The sequence below is a fragment of the Jatropha curcas genome, chromosome 3 (genome assembly GCF_041381405.1).
Source record: "Jatropha curcas cultivar XTBG-Jc1 chromosome 3, XTBG_Jcur_1.0, whole genome shotgun sequence".
NCBI classification, from domain to species: Eukaryota; Viridiplantae; Streptophyta; class Magnoliopsida; order Malpighiales; family Euphorbiaceae; genus Jatropha; species Jatropha curcas.
In genome coordinates, this window is record NC_143153.1 from 4,889,794 (window position 1) to 4,906,520 (window position 16,727).

The window sequence follows — 16,727 nt, forward strand, 5'->3', positions numbered from 1 at the left end:
AAAGTAAAAATTTGTGTTTGTTAAAATGATAAAACTAATTTGAATTCTACAATTCAGAACAATCCAATCCAAAACAAAAGCAATTATTTCTTTTCCCCAACCTCATTTATAAAGTGTACAACTATTTTTAGAAACCCTGAATTAAATTATTGTGAAAATTCTTTTTTCCAATTTTTTTTTTAAAAAAAATCAAGATTCGAATTTTACGACAACCAAGATTTGAATTCACAGCATTATTTCTTGGGATACAAATCTTGAAACATGTTTTCAGTTGTACAATAAAAACCACAAAGCTAAAACTAGTAATATAGTCACCAACAAAGCTAAACCATGAGTAAATTACACTATCTTATAAGATTAATCCTTATGCATCTTCACAACCTCATAAACTGCTGAGAAGTCCAAGTCCCCTAATCCCAAGCTTCTTGCCTTCTTGAAAGCCTGCAAGAAAATGCCAATCAGTAGTTTTCAGTTCAATATGCACAAAACTTCTTGTAAAATGGAACATTCGGTTATGGATGAATTACTGTTTAATCCTTGAAGTTCGGCTTAATTCATGAGTCGGAATCTCTATTTCTAAATCAAAATAATTGGTTTCATAATATCATTCTGTCAACTACTTAATCTTTCAGTTAAATTTTCCATTATTCAACTATAAAAGGCAAGTCAAAAGTAATAAAACTTTTTAGGATAAACTACTCCTCCCTCCGTCCCATAAAAATGAGTTTGCTTCTATTTTTGCACACATTAGAAAAGTTAATTAATATAGATTGAACAGTAAATTTAACCTATATTTTTCATAATATTCTCCTACATTAATACTAATATCACACTATTTGATGCCACTCCCAAGACTAGTTGCGTTGATTTAGGAGTTATTGATGTGGGACGCAAAAAAAAAAACAAGCAAATAATGTGGCTTTATTTCATTGTGTTGATCTATGGCTGACGTGCTGACGTGGTAAACTCAGTCCACCTAAGAATTTTTCCACTCCCAATAAAGAACTCAATGAAAAGTTGTTGGTAACAAGGCGCATTAAATAAGGGTATATTAGAGATTTTAGCAAATCAATTGTATTCTTAAGAAAGTAAGAGATTTATAATTTGGGATAGATGAAAAAGAAAAGTATTTAGTTCCTAAAGCTAGGCAGAAATAAACTAGTTAGAACTTATATTTTGATAAATCTCAGGGACTAAATAGTAAATTCACCCTTTGAATTAAAGGCTAACCTAATTAGCATTTAATTATGAAATGAAATATTAGAGAGGAAAAACCCACAGGCCCATAAACTAATGGAGAGAGGCTGAACATTCCTGACAAAGTAGAGATACAATTGTAGAACTTTGAAGGAGGAAAAAGAAAGAAGCTGCTCTGAGCTGAGATTCAATTGTCAATTTTGCATTTATATGAATAGTTATTCAAGTCCATTTGATTTCAAAATATACAATAACAGATCAAGCATTGTTAAATTAAATCCTGTCTAACATATCACTACCACATTTGTTAAGTTTTGAAGACAAGCAACTAAGATGGAAGAAAAGCATCACCTCATTTGCAGCAGCAGCTACTGGCATTGATACAGCATTTTCATCCCCAAGGGCAACAGCCAACCTCATGTCCTTTTGCTGATGTTTCAAAGGAAAAGCAGGGGCGTGATTGCTCTTGAGCATAGCAGGTCCTTTCCCCCTAAACATTGGGTTGGCAATTCCACCCAGATCCTGCATGAAATAGGTCAGCAACGATTCCAAGGTAAATTGACATAGAATGTTCCCGTTTGCTATCTCACCAATACATCAAGGAGGTTGTAAGGATTCAGTCCACTCCTTTCTGCCAGCACAAGTCCCTCAGAAAATGCATTCATCATACTGCAAAGAGCAAGAAACCATAACCGATGTCAATATTGAGTACATGAACATTTTGCATATCATGGAAGCATCGATTAGTTTGTCAAGTCAGTTCATAATAAGCAGACAACTGTAACGTATACAAATTACGATGTCATAATGGGTATCCCAAAAAGGCATCCTCATCTAGAGGCCTTTATTTAACCCATTTGTACTTGATGACATATAAAACCATGCATAACTCAGTGGTTTTGGCTATAGCAAAGTGGACAGGTTCAACAAGTCTCTGTTGTAAAGGTGTTCTCCATTTAACAACTAGAGAAAGAATAGAATCAATTTGTTCAATTAAGATAACCAATACTAAACAAAATAAAGAATTTTTTTTTTTGTGTGTATGTGAAAAAGAATATGTAAAATACTGCTTAAGCAGCCACCAAACTTCTTTTAACATCACCTCTATGGACATAAAAGGATCATGACATAACAGCCATAGAATATATGACATGAAGTTTGAAATGAAATATATGAACTTCGAGTAGATTTCACTTCAGGAATAGCCAATTCTATCCTTTCTTCGCCCAGCATAACATCAATTATGCATTGCAAAAGAACCCAGTATATCATAGTTAATCTATTTACCCAGAACCCTTTTACATTAAAAATTGCATTTCTCAAACAGGATAAGCTGCAAATAAAGATCTGCTATTCAGAGTCCTTTTTCTTCCCCTTAAATTACTAATATGCAAAAATACTATTATAATGCTTTGACAAAATTTCCACCACATAATTACTAGATTGATGCAAGTACATCAGAATCATAAAATATAAGCTATGTTCAATTATCAGTTTCTCTGACATTTTACCTCGTATTAAAATTCTCCTTGATATATAAACTATCATCACAAGTTAAATTTCAAAAAGCCACCAATTACCTGCCCATTATCATGTTGACAACAAGTTTCATTTTTGCTCCATTCCCAATCTCCCCCAGGAAGAAAGACTTTTTCCCCATGACATCAAAAGCTGGTATTGCTTCATTGTATAATGCCTACAATTAAGGCATGAAGTAGTAAATAATAGAGGCACACAAAAATACTAAAGAAACTTAAGCACAATAACAAAACAATTTAGAATAAACTAGCAACCTATCACAACTTTAGAAGCATTAACAAAGTCAAATTGTCTGGTATCTAAAGAGGATAAACTTAGCATTATAATAAAAGCCTCAGGAGAAAAACACTACTGTTTCTTTGTTCTTTTTCCATTCTTCTATTCCTCTCATATTTTCTGTTTTCCTATTTGGAAAAGCAAGAAAATAACTTTCCATGCGGAACCAAATGTTCATCCACCAACTGAAAACAAGGAACTACAACATACAGGTGTATAAAGACAGTCTATAGCAGCAAGTAAATTCCAATGGCTGCTTCCTAAACTGAGAGGAAATGGGAGATGACATAAATAAAAATACATCAATGGAAAAGTAATACTGACAAACAAGTAGAAAACAAAATGGGGACACAGGCTTCAAACTCTTAATCCATACGTCCAACGCATTTGACATATGTCAGCAACATTCTGTATAAAAATGAGCTACTTATAAGATGCTATATGAGAAGTGTGATTTGGGATTCTGCCCATGCTATGCGAATGAATTAGAAGAACAACAGCAGCTGATCATAACAGCTAGCAATCGAGTTTACTAGAAACCTAGCAGGCAGCCAAATCACAAAATAATTTGTCCATTTACCTCATCTCCAGCAGCAAGGATTACTAGTTGGCCAGCTTCTGCAGGTTGCTTGCTACCTGAAACAGGAGCTTCAAGGAAAGAACCACCCTTTGCCGTAATTGCCTGTGGACACCAGCACAAATGACAATAACCAACATAAGTTGCCGTTCTCAATGTTTTGCTAAAAGCAAAACAAACAACCAACATTTTCAATATATGACATTAGCAAACTGAGACAACTAAAAAAGCTTGCTCAGTTTTTACCAAAAGTAATGTAAAATTAGGTGCCAAAAATTTTAAAAATAGATGTGATCAATCTCTCCAAAGCTTTTCATTCATGCATGATTTCATTAGCTCAAAGTACCTTTTTTATGCAATACGTAGAAAAACTGCACTTTTACCTCAAAAATGTTCAAATCATAAAATGACATTAGCCTCTTAGAGATTTAGTAGAAAAGTCCATTTATCCACTTGTCAAAATTCCACCCTGATGATGTAAGAAACTTAATGAAGACTAGATAACGCAAGTAACATGTAGATAATTTCATGTCCTTCCTGTCGATGAAAATAAAAACAAAGTCTTTGGTAGTTCCAAGACAGTTAGTGTGAAATTTAGTTCTCACAAAGTCATCTGAGCTCTACTTTTTTTTTAAAAAGTTATCTCAAAATTTTTTCAGACATATTTTGCTTTGCGGTGATATTAATTTGATCCGAGCGGATATTGGAAACAAAGAATTCATATAGACTACCCCAAGTTCGGGACTAAAACTTAGTTGTTTTTATTGTTTGTAAAGTCATTTGAGCTCTAGAAACGATATAGCATTAGTTCCATATATATTCACATTCAAATACCATGAAAGAGTACTTATCTCAATCGCACAATGAAATAATTGAAAATAGGAGTAAATCAATTATTAGAGTCTAATATAAAGCACAAAGGACAAACCGCGCTGATCTTGGTGGAAGTCTCAGGATCAACTGTTGACATATCAATATACCCTTTACCACTGCCAATTTCTTCAAGAACTCCATCTTTGTCAAAAACCACCTGAACAATAATCCATTAATTTCATTAACAATCTTCTCTAGAACAAACAAAAATGAAACTAATAAATACAAGATTGGGAGACAGTACTACAAACCGATAGTGCAGCAGCAGGATCAGACAACATAGCAATAGTAATCTTGCATTTCTTGACCACAATAGCAGGACTTTCTCCAATGGAAGCACCTAACTCTACCAATTCATTACACTACAAATACCCATTTATCAATAAATAAAATCTTCAAAAACAAAAGATTAAATAACAAGTAGAAGAACATTTACCTTAGTGAGCGTCCTGTTCCAAACAGTGACCTTGAAACCACTTTTTATCAAATTAGTGGCCATGGCCTTCCCCATTATCCCTAACCCCAAGAACCCAACCTCCATTTTCTTCTCTCTTTCTTTCACTCACTCGAAAATAAAGAAAAATAACTGAAATTTCCGGGCTTCTGCAATCTCCTTCACTTTACAAACAATGTAATGATCTATATTATTATATAATACAATTAAAAAATGATTGTCACCATCATCGTCCTCGTCCTCGTCACCATTACCCTAAACTATAGTCAAATTTGCTTTCACTTGCTTTGACTTTGCACTGAGAATTTGAATATCCTAAAAAAGAAAGAAGAAAATCTATGGTAAAGGACTAATGTTTTGGTTAATATAATTGTCGCATATAACACACTAATGTAACTGATTAATTAAGATCTTTTAATGATGATCGTCCATCATCATCGTTGATTAGCATCTAGATCGTGTATGATTAATGGATGGAAGGATGTGTGCCACGTCAGAGTAGATCACCGTTGGCTCGTGGTCCAGTTTTATAGGAGCAGGCACACTCAGTGAGTGAATCAGCAGGAGAGATGTGTCCGTAATTGGGTAGGTTCTGGCCAATCAGTTTGCGCCACGTTTTTACGTTATCCCTGTTTATGAAAGTGCTTCTTGAGGTCACATAATTATACACCTGCGTTTCTCCTGGTCTCAGCAATTTTTTTTTTTTTTCTCTTTTGAAGGCTCAAAACAAAATTTGGTTTTATTAGTCAAATACATAAATTGCCCTTAAACTTTGATAAATTAATCCTACGGCACCCCTAACTTTGCGATGCACCAATTATGCACTTGAAATAAATAATTTTACATCAATTAAACATCTTCCAATATATACCCACACTGACAACTGCACGTGTATTATAAAAAAGCTAAGTAAGATAAGTAAGCAAAAATGGGATTCAATTTCTTTTTACATAAGCAATTTTGAAAATAAAAAAAATAAAATAACATCCTTTACAAAACCCTTTGTGGGATCTAATTCTCCCCCCCCCCCCCACCCCCTCTCTTCCTCTATGTCTAAAATAGCAAATACCAATCCCATTAAGCAAAAATAGAGCATTTTCCCCAGGAAAATAATGCATTTCTCTCTCTCTCTCTCTCTCTCTTCCCCTACCTTACCTCGACCCGGAATTCAATCCCAGAAGAGAAACAATGTCTCAGTCCTACATTCCTCATCTCTCGCCATTGTCGAACAAATAGTTCGTGAGCTATGTCACGATGTCTCGGATTCAAATCTTGCAGTTCTTTTAGATATTTGAAATGCTATAAATGAAAAGCTTTTTGAAATGTACAATATTTGAAAGGGCTGTGGTTTGTTAGTGAGAAAGCTATCTTCTTGTGTTTTAACTTGATAAATAATTTTTGTTACTATTTTCAAATTTAAATTTTGATAAATATTTGTTGTTTGTTTGCATGCTTATATATGGGCAAGCAAAAGCCAAACAACTATTAATTAATTAATTAATTAAATTTGATGCAATCATGAAGTGCATAATTAAATCTATAAATTTTTTTTGACGAATTATTCTGAAAAAGAAAAGAAAGATATAAACTTGAGAAAGAAAGACGTTTTGGGTCCTCTTTAGTGAAAATCATGTTTTCAACCCTCTAATTTGCACAGAATTATACATCATGCCCAAGCATATTACATTGCGCACTTGGCTTAAGGGGGCCTACTAAAATTTTAAACAATAGCTTGTCGGACGGGCAAGTCGAAATTGTAATACACGGACGATTGCCAGTATGGAAATGTATTTAATTGGTGTAAATTTTTTTACTTCAAGTGCATATTTAGTCCAACGTAAAGTTGAAAGTGCTATAAAGTTAATTTATTAAATTTCAAAGGTAATCTATGTATTTAGCCAAATATAATTAGATCTTAATTTTTTTTTTCTAAATAAAATCATTGTCTAATTTATCAATTTAGGAATTTATAAAAGATTGATCAACAATCGGTTGAATTTTATGTTTAGTCTTTAAACATTTAGAAATATTTGTTCAAATTTCTACCAGCTTAATCATAACTTTTTCCTATAAGCAATTAATCAATTTGACTTTTTAAAATCAATCAACCTTATTAAAATTAATTAATTCAAAAAGTATTTTTAAATTAGCTTTTTATTATAAATTATTAAAATAATAAAAGTAGTTTTTTTTTTTTGAATATTGAGGAAGGGGATTTGAAATGAATCTATGGTCAAGTCATATATGACTTTACCACTAGACTATGCTTTGATGTGCAAAATAATAAATAATTATTTGTATATTTTAATTGTTGATAGAGGAATTATATTATTAGTAACAAGTCAAAGTAAAATTATTTAAACATATGTATAAATTTTTTAATCATTTTATTTTATTATTCAATAAAATAAAATAAAAAATAATGTAAAATAGTTGTAATGTTTCAAAAAAATTAATTCCCACAATAGTCATTTACTATTTTAATATTTCAATATGAACTTTGTGACGAAATTTTATCAAACATATACTATGTATTAATTAGCAACCACCAAGTATTATCTATCAGTTGTCGGCTACCAGTCTTTCAACAATAGTTTAACCAAACTAGTTTTAATAACGTAATCATTAATAAAATATTATTTTTCTAAAAAAAGTAAATGATATGAAATTCAATATAACTAAAGAAGCCTCTATTATTTATAACTGATTTTATAGTTCACATTTTTTTTATACCAATATTCAAAACAAAAATTCATTTATAACAAACTATACATAAAATTTAAATAAAAAATATACTTCTGAAAAATATTATCCAGTACACCAAGACATAATTTAGTGATAAGTATATATAGAATCTGGCAATAGATCCGGGTTCGAATCCTCTGCATCTAGCATTAAAAAAAAAAAAAAGGTCCGGATTTATAATTAGAACAAATATCAAGGGCTTAAAATGTAATTTTATCCTGAAGGAGAAAAACAGAAGGTAAAAGACCAAAATCGCATTAAGCGACCTCTTGTTTTCCATGTATAGCCTGTTTGGTGGGTTCGAATACTTGAAAATCCCTCCAATTCCAAGCACAACCAAAAGCAGCAGCTCTAGTTTCACAAAACCACTACTGAACCAAAGAACACCCCAATTTGCTCCAATCGCAGCAATGGAGGACACTACAAAGCTAAAGAAGAAGAGGAATGTTCAACAGAAAAAGAAGAGGAAATTGGTAAACGAAGAAGAGAAAACAATACCGGACATTGAAGACCTGTTTAGTGACAAAGAAATCCAGAAAATCAGGGAATCATTACTGGACTGGTACGATCATAACCAGAGAGTGCTTCCTTGGAGAAGAAAAAACACGAACCCACTTGAAATTGAAGAAGAAGAAGAGAAAGGGAAGAGGGCTTATGGGGTGTGGGTATCTGAAGTAATGCTTCAACAGACTAGAGTTCAGACTGTGATTGATTATTATAACCGTTGGATGCTCAAATGGCCCACTCTTGAAAATCTGGCCTTGGCTTCTCTTGAGGTATATTAATTTAAACTGGGTTTGAATAGGTGTGAAAGATTTATTCTTTTGGTGGCTGTTTAATGATTTTGCTTGGTGATCCTCAGTAAGTAATCTTTTGTTTTTGTTTGTTGTACAGGAGGTGAATGAGATGTGGGCAGGATTAGGCTATTATAGGCGGGCACGTTTTCTGTTAGAGGTGCGCTTTGTTTAATTGGTCATGCTTTTAAAGTGCATGCTTGGTTTTGTCATTTATATGGTTAAAGGTTGAATCTTTTTTACTCCATGGCTTATATGCATTTTTTTTTGAAATACTGGTCTGGATCTCTGATTGTTTAACAATGGGAAATTAAACAATTATTATGAAAAATTTCATTGTCTTTGTTGTTGTTGGAATTGTATAAAAAAAGTCAATTCCTTGAAGAGAGAGTTAATCAGATATACTTATTGTGGTTGGAAGAGTTTCTTTGAATCTACAAATGTATCATGTTATTACAGGCTGCATTGAAAGATACTTACTATGTTTACTAATATGATAACTTGTTGAATTGGATACAATTGTAAAACTGCTTTAAATTATGAATAGTGGGAAACATTGCTTTTGTAGTTGTGTGGCTTTAACCAGGATACAGTACGGACCTGTGACTTCTTACCCAATGGTTTTATAAAGCCCCTCATTTTTGTTTGATATCTTGATACCTTTCCCGTTTGAATGTTCACTTCCAATTTAAGATTATTTCATTTACTTCTAATTGCGGATAACAGTTAGCAAGCTAGGAACTTCTTTTGGCAGCACCAGTTTTCATGGTTTTTGTCATCTTCAGTTTGTTTGAATAAATAAGAAAGAAATGAAACCAGAACGTGAGTTTGTTGAATTATTTGGGAATTAAAAGGAAAATGAAGTGAAAAAAGATAATAAAAAGATCAAAGAATGTAAAAGGAAAAAAAGGAAAATTTCAAAGTTCAAATAAATGCAAAGGGTTCTGTAAGTTACAGATAGAAATATCTATCACCACTGTAGAAAGGATGATTAATTTCCAGCTCTTTGTCTTAATATTAGGGAGCTAAAATGATTGTTGCTGAGGGAGGTGGATTTCCTAGTACAGTGTCTTCCTTAAGGAAGGTTCCTGGAATAGGAAACTATACAGCTGGTGCAATTGCTTCGATAGCATTTGGAGAAGTGAGTAGGCTCTGCATTTTGTCCTTTTGAATTATGTAAGCAGATATTGTTCAAGGTCTGAAATGTCAGGTGGTGCCTGTGGTTGATGGGAATGTTATAAGGGTGCTTGCTAGGTTGAAGGCTATTTCAACAAATCCAAAGAACTTAGTGGCTATCAAGAACTTTTGGTGAGCTTTGGTATTTAGAATTTCTTTTCTTTAATTTAGAACCTTAGCCTTTTATCCTTTTGTAATGGATAATACTTTGACATTTTTCTTCGTATTTTTCATTTTTCTTACATAATATGTGATATACTGTGATAAACTCCCATTCTTTTACGGGACATGACATTAGTACTTTCCTGAATTCTGTGTGTGTGTGTTTTATTGATCACCTCCATTGCCACCTGATTACTTTGATACAGACATTGATGCTATTCTGCGCTGTCCACTCTCTGTTTTGGTTCAGCACACCTTCATGAGAACAAAAGGTGAAGCTGTCAAATATCTATTTGGTAGACTATTTTCTTCTCATAGAGGCTCCTAATTACTTGCCACAACAGCAATTCCTTCTCTTATCCCCTATTCATTTCTTGATGGCAACCCTAAAACTGTTTATGTCGATTACATGTTATTATGAAGCACCTCTGAGTTGGTATGCCTGATTGAAACAAATAAGAGATGATTTTTGTTTTCCCTCCAGTTACTTATTCATCTGAATTCTTGTGGATCAGGAAATTAGCTGCTCAATTAGTTGATCCTTGCCGTCCTGGAGATTTCAATCAGTCTCTGATGGAACTTGGTGCAACTGTTTGCACTCCATCAAACCCAAATTGCTCTTTATGTCCTGTTTCCAACCAATGTCGTGCACTTTCAATTTCCGAGGACAAGTCGGTATTAGTTACTGATTATCCTGCCAAGGTTGTCAAGGTGAAACAAAGAAATGAATTTTCTGCTGTTTGTGTTGTGGAGATATTAGGAAGCCAAGGTCCAACTGACGGTGACCAATCTGAAAGTGGATTTCTTCTTGTAAAGAGGCCAGACGATGGTCTGCTTGCTGGTCTCTGGGAGTTCCCTACTGTCATGTTAGACAAAGAAGCTGATTTAACCAAAAGGACAAAAGAAATTAATCAGTTCCTGAAAAAAACATTCAAAATTGATCCACAGAGGACGTGTAGCATAGTTCTGAGAGAAGATATTGGAGAATTTGTTCATATTTTCTCTCACATTCGTCTCAAGGTTTATGTGGAATTGCTAGTAATATGTCTTAAAGGTATGTGGCCTAGCCTAATCTCCCTTTCCCATTTTGTGCACAAAAATATTGTATTAAAAAAGCAAATGTGTGGTTAACATATTTGTATATGATTACCATTTTGTCAAGTTTTTATAATCTCTCACTCTAACACCATTACTGCCTTATGACTGGTCAGAATCATTCGTTAAATCATTATTTATGACTTATCATGTTATAATGCACTAGTCTGTTGTTGATTATTTAGTGATATGTGATTTATACAACTAAGTTCTCATTATTATCATATGAAACGATTATTTTGCCTTTTCTGTGGTGCCTCTCATTAATTTTTGGCTATGTCCTTGGGGTTTAGATGGTATAGAATGAATAACCTACTCTGTCCTTATTTTCCTCCCACAAGTATTTCATATTCACATTTCTATTCATTATTTGCTTTCTCTTGGCCTCAAGGTGGAACGACCGAGTTGTTTAGTGAACACAAAAAAGAAGCTACAAGTTGGAAGTATGTGAACAAGAAGGCCCTTTCGAACTTGGGATTGACATCTGGAGTAAGAAAGGTAATGTGGTGTGCTGGTTTAGATTCACTGTTCGCATGATGTGAACTTATGACCAATTGAAAACTGTTATTAGAATTTGGGGGAAGTGTGAAGTAGGTTAAGATTCACCGTTATTAGATCAATTGATGTCTTGGATTATACCCCAATTTGACAAACAACAAGCAATATCTGCAAATTATAAAGTTTTGTAATTAAGATTCACTGCAAATGGGTTCATGTTAAAAATGTGCTGATAGTGGTAAATTTTGAAAGGGGTAATGACCAAACAAAATGCGAATCTTTTAGAAGAATCGTAAATATATCTAAACCTTCTAAAAATAAATCATATTGCCCTAACCTTTAAGGTTCATTGTTATTGTACCCATTTGATCAGAATTATACCATCATTTTTGCAATTGAGTCGATATTGATGAAGCGTTATACTAAAATTGAGTTTGGAGATGAGTGATTGGAAAAATGATAGATATAAAGGTTATATTTCCGTTTTAATTATACCAAATGGGTAGAATTGATGTATTTTAGGGTAAAATAATATATTTTAAAAGGTTTAGGTATAGTTTTTTCAGCCATTAGGCCATTTCAAAAATGTCCATTGCAAAATTGGCACCCGGTTAAAGGTAGTGTACTCCCAGCTAGGAAGGGGCAGGGTTCATTTCTGAAAAAATTAGGTAAATTTTATTCAAGAAAAGCACATCCCCCATTGATATATAACTTTAATTCTTTAAATATGTATTCATTAGTGTGGAGCCGCTTACATCGTCTACTCAATGCAGGTCTACACAATGGTTGAAAAGTTTAAACAGAACAGGTTGTCCACTGATTCTGCCCCTGTCAAAAAAAGAACAAACTCAAGGAAACAAAAATCTACCATTGTAAGTTAGATTATTGTACTAGATCAATGAAAAAAGTTTTATAGATTATTATTGTCCTGGTGGCTGCAAATCAGAAGTTACTGATGTTTTCCTGCTCTGTTGATTTTGTTATTCTATATAACTCTTTAAATTGTTGTTATATGCCTGCATATTGTGCAGATTTATATAAATGAAGGTTTTTTTCTGGTGAAAAAAAGAAAAGAAAAGAAAAGAGGGTTATCATGACCCATATGTCATTTTTATATTAAATTCTTACATTATTGAACAATATTTCAATTTTATGTAATGTTGAGCCTTCACAAGTTTTTGGACAATGAATCTATGCTCCTTGCACCTAATGAATAATTCCTCGGAATTTCTTTTAAAAATACAACTTTCAGAAAATTTTAAGTGAATTTTAATGGAGGAGATAATAGTATACTTATTCTTCTGTTTGCTTTCATGTTAAATTACCTTATGGGTCACTTTTTCTGTATTATATTATGTTCATTTTCCTTTTCTATCTAATAAAACCAGACTATCCTTAAAATGGGTACTGCTTGAAGCCTTGAATGACATTTCGGTTGACTTAATATTAGTTGGCTCCAAATAGTCAGTTAGCCAACTACCATTCTAACATAAGAAGAGCAGATTATTTGGACAGTTTAAAGACTTTCAGCTTCAGATGCATGTTGCTTGTTTTATATTCTTGTTTCATCCTCCTCAAGATAGCCATTCTCAAGAACACACCTTTCTCATTTCTGCTATGGATTCAACCACTAAGGACATTATTCACGATTTTCCACCCTTCTTCAAAGTCTATGAGGATGGTAGAATAGAGAGATACATGGTTATGGACTTTGTTCCTCCTGGCCAAGACCCGGAAAGTGGTGTCGAATCCAAAGATGTAATTGTCTCAACCGATACCGGTGTCAAGGCCCGCATTTTCAGCCCAAAACTCGATGGTTCTGATCGGAAGCTGCCGCTCCTTGTCCACTACCATGGCGGAGGCTTCTGCGCTGGATCGCCTTTCGACGTTGTGACAAAAAAATTTCTTACTTCTCTAGTCACTGAAGCCAATATGATTGCCATTTCAATTGACTATAGATTAGCCCCAGAACACCCTTTACCAATTGCATACGATGATTCATGGGCCGGGCTCCAATGGATCGCTAGTCACTCCAATGGGCTAGGGCAGGAACAGTGGCTCAACGAGGGCGTGGACTTTGGGCGGGTTTTCTTAATGGGCGAGAGTGCCGGGGCAAATATAGCCCATTATGTTGCAGTTCAAGCTGGTGTCATTGGATTAGGTGGTTTGAAGATTAGTGGTGTGCTTATAGTGCATCCATTCTTTGGAGGGAAAGAGGAAGACAAAATGTATAAGTATTTGTGTCCAACAAGTTCCGGGTGCGATGATGACCCGAAACTGAACCCGGGAGTGGATCCGAATTTGTCAAGGATTGGGTGTGACAAAGTATTGGTTTGTGTGGCAGAGAAAGATTGGTTGAGAAATAGAGGGGAGGCCTATTACAAGACTTTAGGTAACAGTGGATGGGGAGGGAAAGTGGAATTCTATGAGACTAAAGAGGAAGAACACTGTTTTCATATGTTCAAAGCCAATAATGAGAGGGATGTCTTGATCAAGAAATTTGTTGATTTTATCATAAATTAATAGCTTCTAATTTCTCGTTATGTGTATTAGCTTGCAACTTATGAATTATTTTTTACTTTTAAAATTTTATTAATGAACGAGCAGACTCCAGTTTTGAACTCAAGCTCATAAATTTTATTATTAAATAGTTTCGCGACAACTTGCAAGCTTATGCTATAATATGAATGTGTAAAGTAAATGAATCATGATTTTTTTAAATTATTAATTATAAATAAATTGAGTTGGAATATACATATACCTTAATTGATCCGAACTCAATAGAAAATGTCTTCCTTGGCTCGTTTACAGCAGTATTAATAGACACTCACTCCCTTTTCAAGCCAGATTATTTTAATTATAATTTCTCCTCTCAATAATATGGAAGTGCAGTTTTTAAACTCTAATATATATTTAGATACTATGTATCATGATATAAAATTTTTTTATTGCATCGCATGTTAAGTTATTATTTGAAAATAATTTAAATTTTATCTTTTGAAAATAAATTGTGTACTTGAAATTCATAATTATTATATGCAAATAGACCAGAATTGATTGTTGGCTTAGTCAATTATTTGATAAAAATTTTTGGCAAGAGAGTAACAGGAAATGGACGGTGGACCACTAGGAATTATAAAATTATTTATTTATTTATTTTTCTTGATTTTTTTCAGTTATGAAAATTAATTATAAGTCCAGAAAAGGGAAAAAATAAGAAAACCAGTGGCATATATTTTACCAAGCTTTGTGTGGATCAAAATACTCTTTTCTCTTCTCCTCTTCTTGGAGTGTTTGTCTTCTATCCTGAGTTCAGCTCTCATCTTTTCTCTTCTTTCTTTCTGTTCTGATTTCACAGAAAATTAGAAAAATGATTAGTTATTGAAAGGAAAAAGTAAATTTGGAAAATTAGAATTTTATAATGCATTCAATATTTAGTAACATGGCAACTCAAGGTGGAGCTATGGGAGTTTCAAGCTTCCCTTCATCACCTTCATACTTCAGTAGGAATTCCAGAACCAACTCCTCCACCTTCTGTTTGGTATGTACACATTTTTCCATTATAATTTTCTTATATTAGTCTCCTTTCCAACATTTATTCATTAATTTTTATATGGTTACATGCTTCAGAATTAGGTTTTATTTAGAAAGGAAAATTCATGTCAATGGGAGAAAAAATTTATTAAACTAAGCTATAATTATTAGATTTGTTTGATTAATTTTTGGATTTGGGGAGCAAGAACAAGATAGTTTCTGCTAATTGTGGCTTAATAAACCAAAACCACTTACCATATTTTTGTACAGCATATTGCTATCAAGTCTGCAACATCAAGGAGAAGGATAAGTTGTTCTGCTGTGCAAGAATCATCTACTTCTACAGGTAAATACTTACATTTTTGCCATTGATGGATTTGGTTGCCTTTGGATATAGAAGTGATAATAAGAAACTATTTTTCTCATTTGGTTGATTAGTTGCTAGTGATAAAGTTGAAGAAAAGGCAGTAAAGAAAGTTGAAGAAAAGGCAGCAGCACCAAAGCGCAAGCCTGCAAAAGAACCTGTTAAACCACTGCCTCAGTTGATGGAAGAAGATGTAATCCCATCACTGAAAGCAATTCTTGAAACTAAAGAAGATGTTACTGAACTTGAGTTAACTTTCCAAGATAATAGAGTAAGTAATCTTTACTTTTTTAACATCCTTTGATGCAATTCCGTTTGACATTGCTGTTTGGAAGTATTATGTGGAAAATGTTAATTAGGTTTGTGGGTAAAATATAAGTGAGTTGTAAATTATATTCAAATTAACATTTAAGTGCCTCTACAATTCAGACATTTTAGAAATAATCATGACGTCCATAATTTATACTTCCATCTAAATATTAGATTCTTCCGTTCAAAACAAGTAAATTCTTTACTGTCAATTAAACACTTTTTTTAGAAAGAAAAAAGCTCACTTTATGGATGAAAGAACCCGATATTGAGATAAATCATAAGTTAGAGACGTTATAGTTATTTCTCAAATGAAGATGTACTTAAATATTAATTTGAACATAATTTAGTTTATCCTTAGATTTTTCTAGTGTTGTATTGTTTTCTTAAAGTCTGTTTATTCATCGTCAGAGCAAAATAGATTCCATATTTATAATTCAATTCCTTTTGAACTGAAATGACAGTTGGAAGGCTCCTTTAAAAAGAAGGGCAACCCTTACTCATTTTGGGCTTTCTTCCCTAATGGAGACCTAACAGGTACTTGTTCTGTTCACATTTTAGAACTTGCCTCATTAAATTATGTGTGTGAGCTTAGTTTAGCTTCTCTGTTACGGTTGAACAGGTCCAAAAGGATTTTCTCTATCCTCCTATGGCTCAGAAGCAAGCAATGTTGAACCTTTTCTCGTCGATGAAAAGAAAATAACAGCAAAACTTATTGTCTTCTGGGTAGAAAAGCGTTTGGCAGCTCAAGGAATCATTCCAGTTTGGGACAAATAATCATATACAATTGTAAAGTTTCCAAATTCATTCCAAACATTGTAACACAATAACCAAATGCATTACTGTTGCATTTTTGTTCAATGGTTATAATGACATAACATAATTTGTTTATTAAGGTAAATCTCTTTTTAGTATATACATTAAGGTAAAGTTTGATTAAAAACAATTGTAACTTCAAATTAAGTACTAAATTGATCAACAAACTTCAGGCTGAAAGTAATAATTTGGAGATAAAGGACCAAACTGTAAATTAAGACGAACTTCAAAGACCATTTTGTACTTACCATCATAAAAAACATCACTGTAAATTTTTTTTTATATGGGTATTTCATGATGCCTTCATCATTTGCAATA

The 16,727-nt window shown here is 33.1% G+C and overlaps 3 protein-coding genes and 1 pseudogene across 3 annotated transcripts; 3 read left to right on the forward strand and 1 right to left on the reverse strand.

The window, feature by feature from the left end:
* Positions 1-201: 201 nt before the first annotated feature.
* LOC105643580 (glyoxylate/succinic semialdehyde reductase 1) lies at positions 202-5,288 on the reverse strand. The gene is made up of 8 exons (XM_012228745.2): positions 4,899-5,288; positions 4,714-4,824; positions 4,518-4,619; positions 3,593-3,694; positions 2,778-2,893; positions 1,788-1,866; positions 1,549-1,719; positions 202-441 (listed from the first exon to the last, which is right to left on the reverse strand). Exons 1-8 carry the CDS (start codon positions 5,001-5,003, stop codon positions 358-360), a joined length of 870 nt encoding a protein of 289 aa, XP_012084135.1. The 5' UTR covers positions 5,004-5,288; the 3' UTR covers positions 202-357.
* Positions 5,289-7,920: 2,632 nt separating this feature from the next.
* LOC105643564 (HhH-GPD base excision DNA repair family protein) lies at positions 7,921-12,397 on the forward strand. Its single transcript, XM_012228724.4, has 7 exons — positions 7,921-8,437; positions 8,556-8,615; positions 9,477-9,596; positions 9,666-9,763; positions 10,309-10,847; positions 11,280-11,386; positions 12,160-12,397. The coding sequence occupies exons 1-7, from the start codon at positions 7,940-7,942 to the stop codon at positions 12,265-12,267; spliced, it is 1,530 nt and encodes a 509-aa protein (XP_012084114.2). The 5' UTR covers positions 7,921-7,939; the 3' UTR covers positions 12,268-12,397.
* Positions 12,398-12,849: 452 nt separating this feature from the next.
* LOC149497381 (2-hydroxyisoflavanone dehydratase pseudogene) lies at positions 12,850-14,012 on the forward strand (annotated as a pseudogene).
* A 602-nt stretch (positions 14,013-14,614) lies between these two features.
* On the forward strand, positions 14,615-16,488 carry LOC105643555 (DUF2996 family protein). The gene is made up of 5 exons (XM_012228712.4): positions 14,615-14,927; positions 15,191-15,266; positions 15,359-15,555; positions 16,058-16,130; positions 16,216-16,488. Exons 1-5 carry the CDS (start codon positions 14,808-14,810, stop codon positions 16,368-16,370), a joined length of 621 nt encoding a protein of 206 aa, XP_012084102.1. The 5' UTR covers positions 14,615-14,807; the 3' UTR covers positions 16,371-16,488.
* The last annotated feature ends 239 nt before the right edge of the window (positions 16,489-16,727 follow it).

Excerpts from the sequence above, each read along its gene's own strand:
- LOC105643580 (XM_012228745.2), bottom strand. The coding sequence starts at position 5,003 with ATGGAGGTTGGGTTCTTGGGGTTAGGGATAATGGGGAAGGCCATGGCC. Across the intron at positions 3,695-4,517 it reads CTTCCACCAAGATCAGCGCG|GCAATTACGGCAAAGGGTGG; the intron begins GTTTGTCCTTTG and ends TGGTGTCCACAG. Across the intron at positions 442-1,548 it reads TAGCTGCTGCTGCAAATGAG|GCTTTCAAGAAGGCAAGAAG; the intron begins GTGATGCTTTTC and ends ATTTTCTTGCAG.
- LOC105643564 (XM_012228724.4), top strand. The coding sequence starts at position 7,940 with ATGTATAGCCTGTTTGGTGGGTTCGAATACTTGAAAATCCCTCCAATT. Across the intron at positions 8,616-9,476 it reads GGGCACGTTTTCTGTTAGAG|GGAGCTAAAATGATTGTTGC; the intron begins GTGCGCTTTGTT and ends TCTTAATATTAG. Across the intron at positions 11,387-12,159 it reads TGACATCTGGAGTAAGAAAG|GTCTACACAATGGTTGAAAA; the intron begins GTAATGTGGTGT and ends TACTCAATGCAG.
- LOC105643555 (XM_012228712.4), top strand. The coding sequence starts at position 14,808 with ATGCATTCAATATTTAGTAACATGGCAACTCAAGGTGGAGCTATGGGA. Across the intron at positions 15,267-15,358 it reads AGAATCATCTACTTCTACAG|TTGCTAGTGATAAAGTTGAA; the intron begins GTAAATACTTAC and ends TTGGTTGATTAG. Across the intron at positions 15,556-16,057 it reads TAACTTTCCAAGATAATAGA|TTGGAAGGCTCCTTTAAAAA; the intron begins GTAAGTAATCTT and ends CTGAAATGACAG.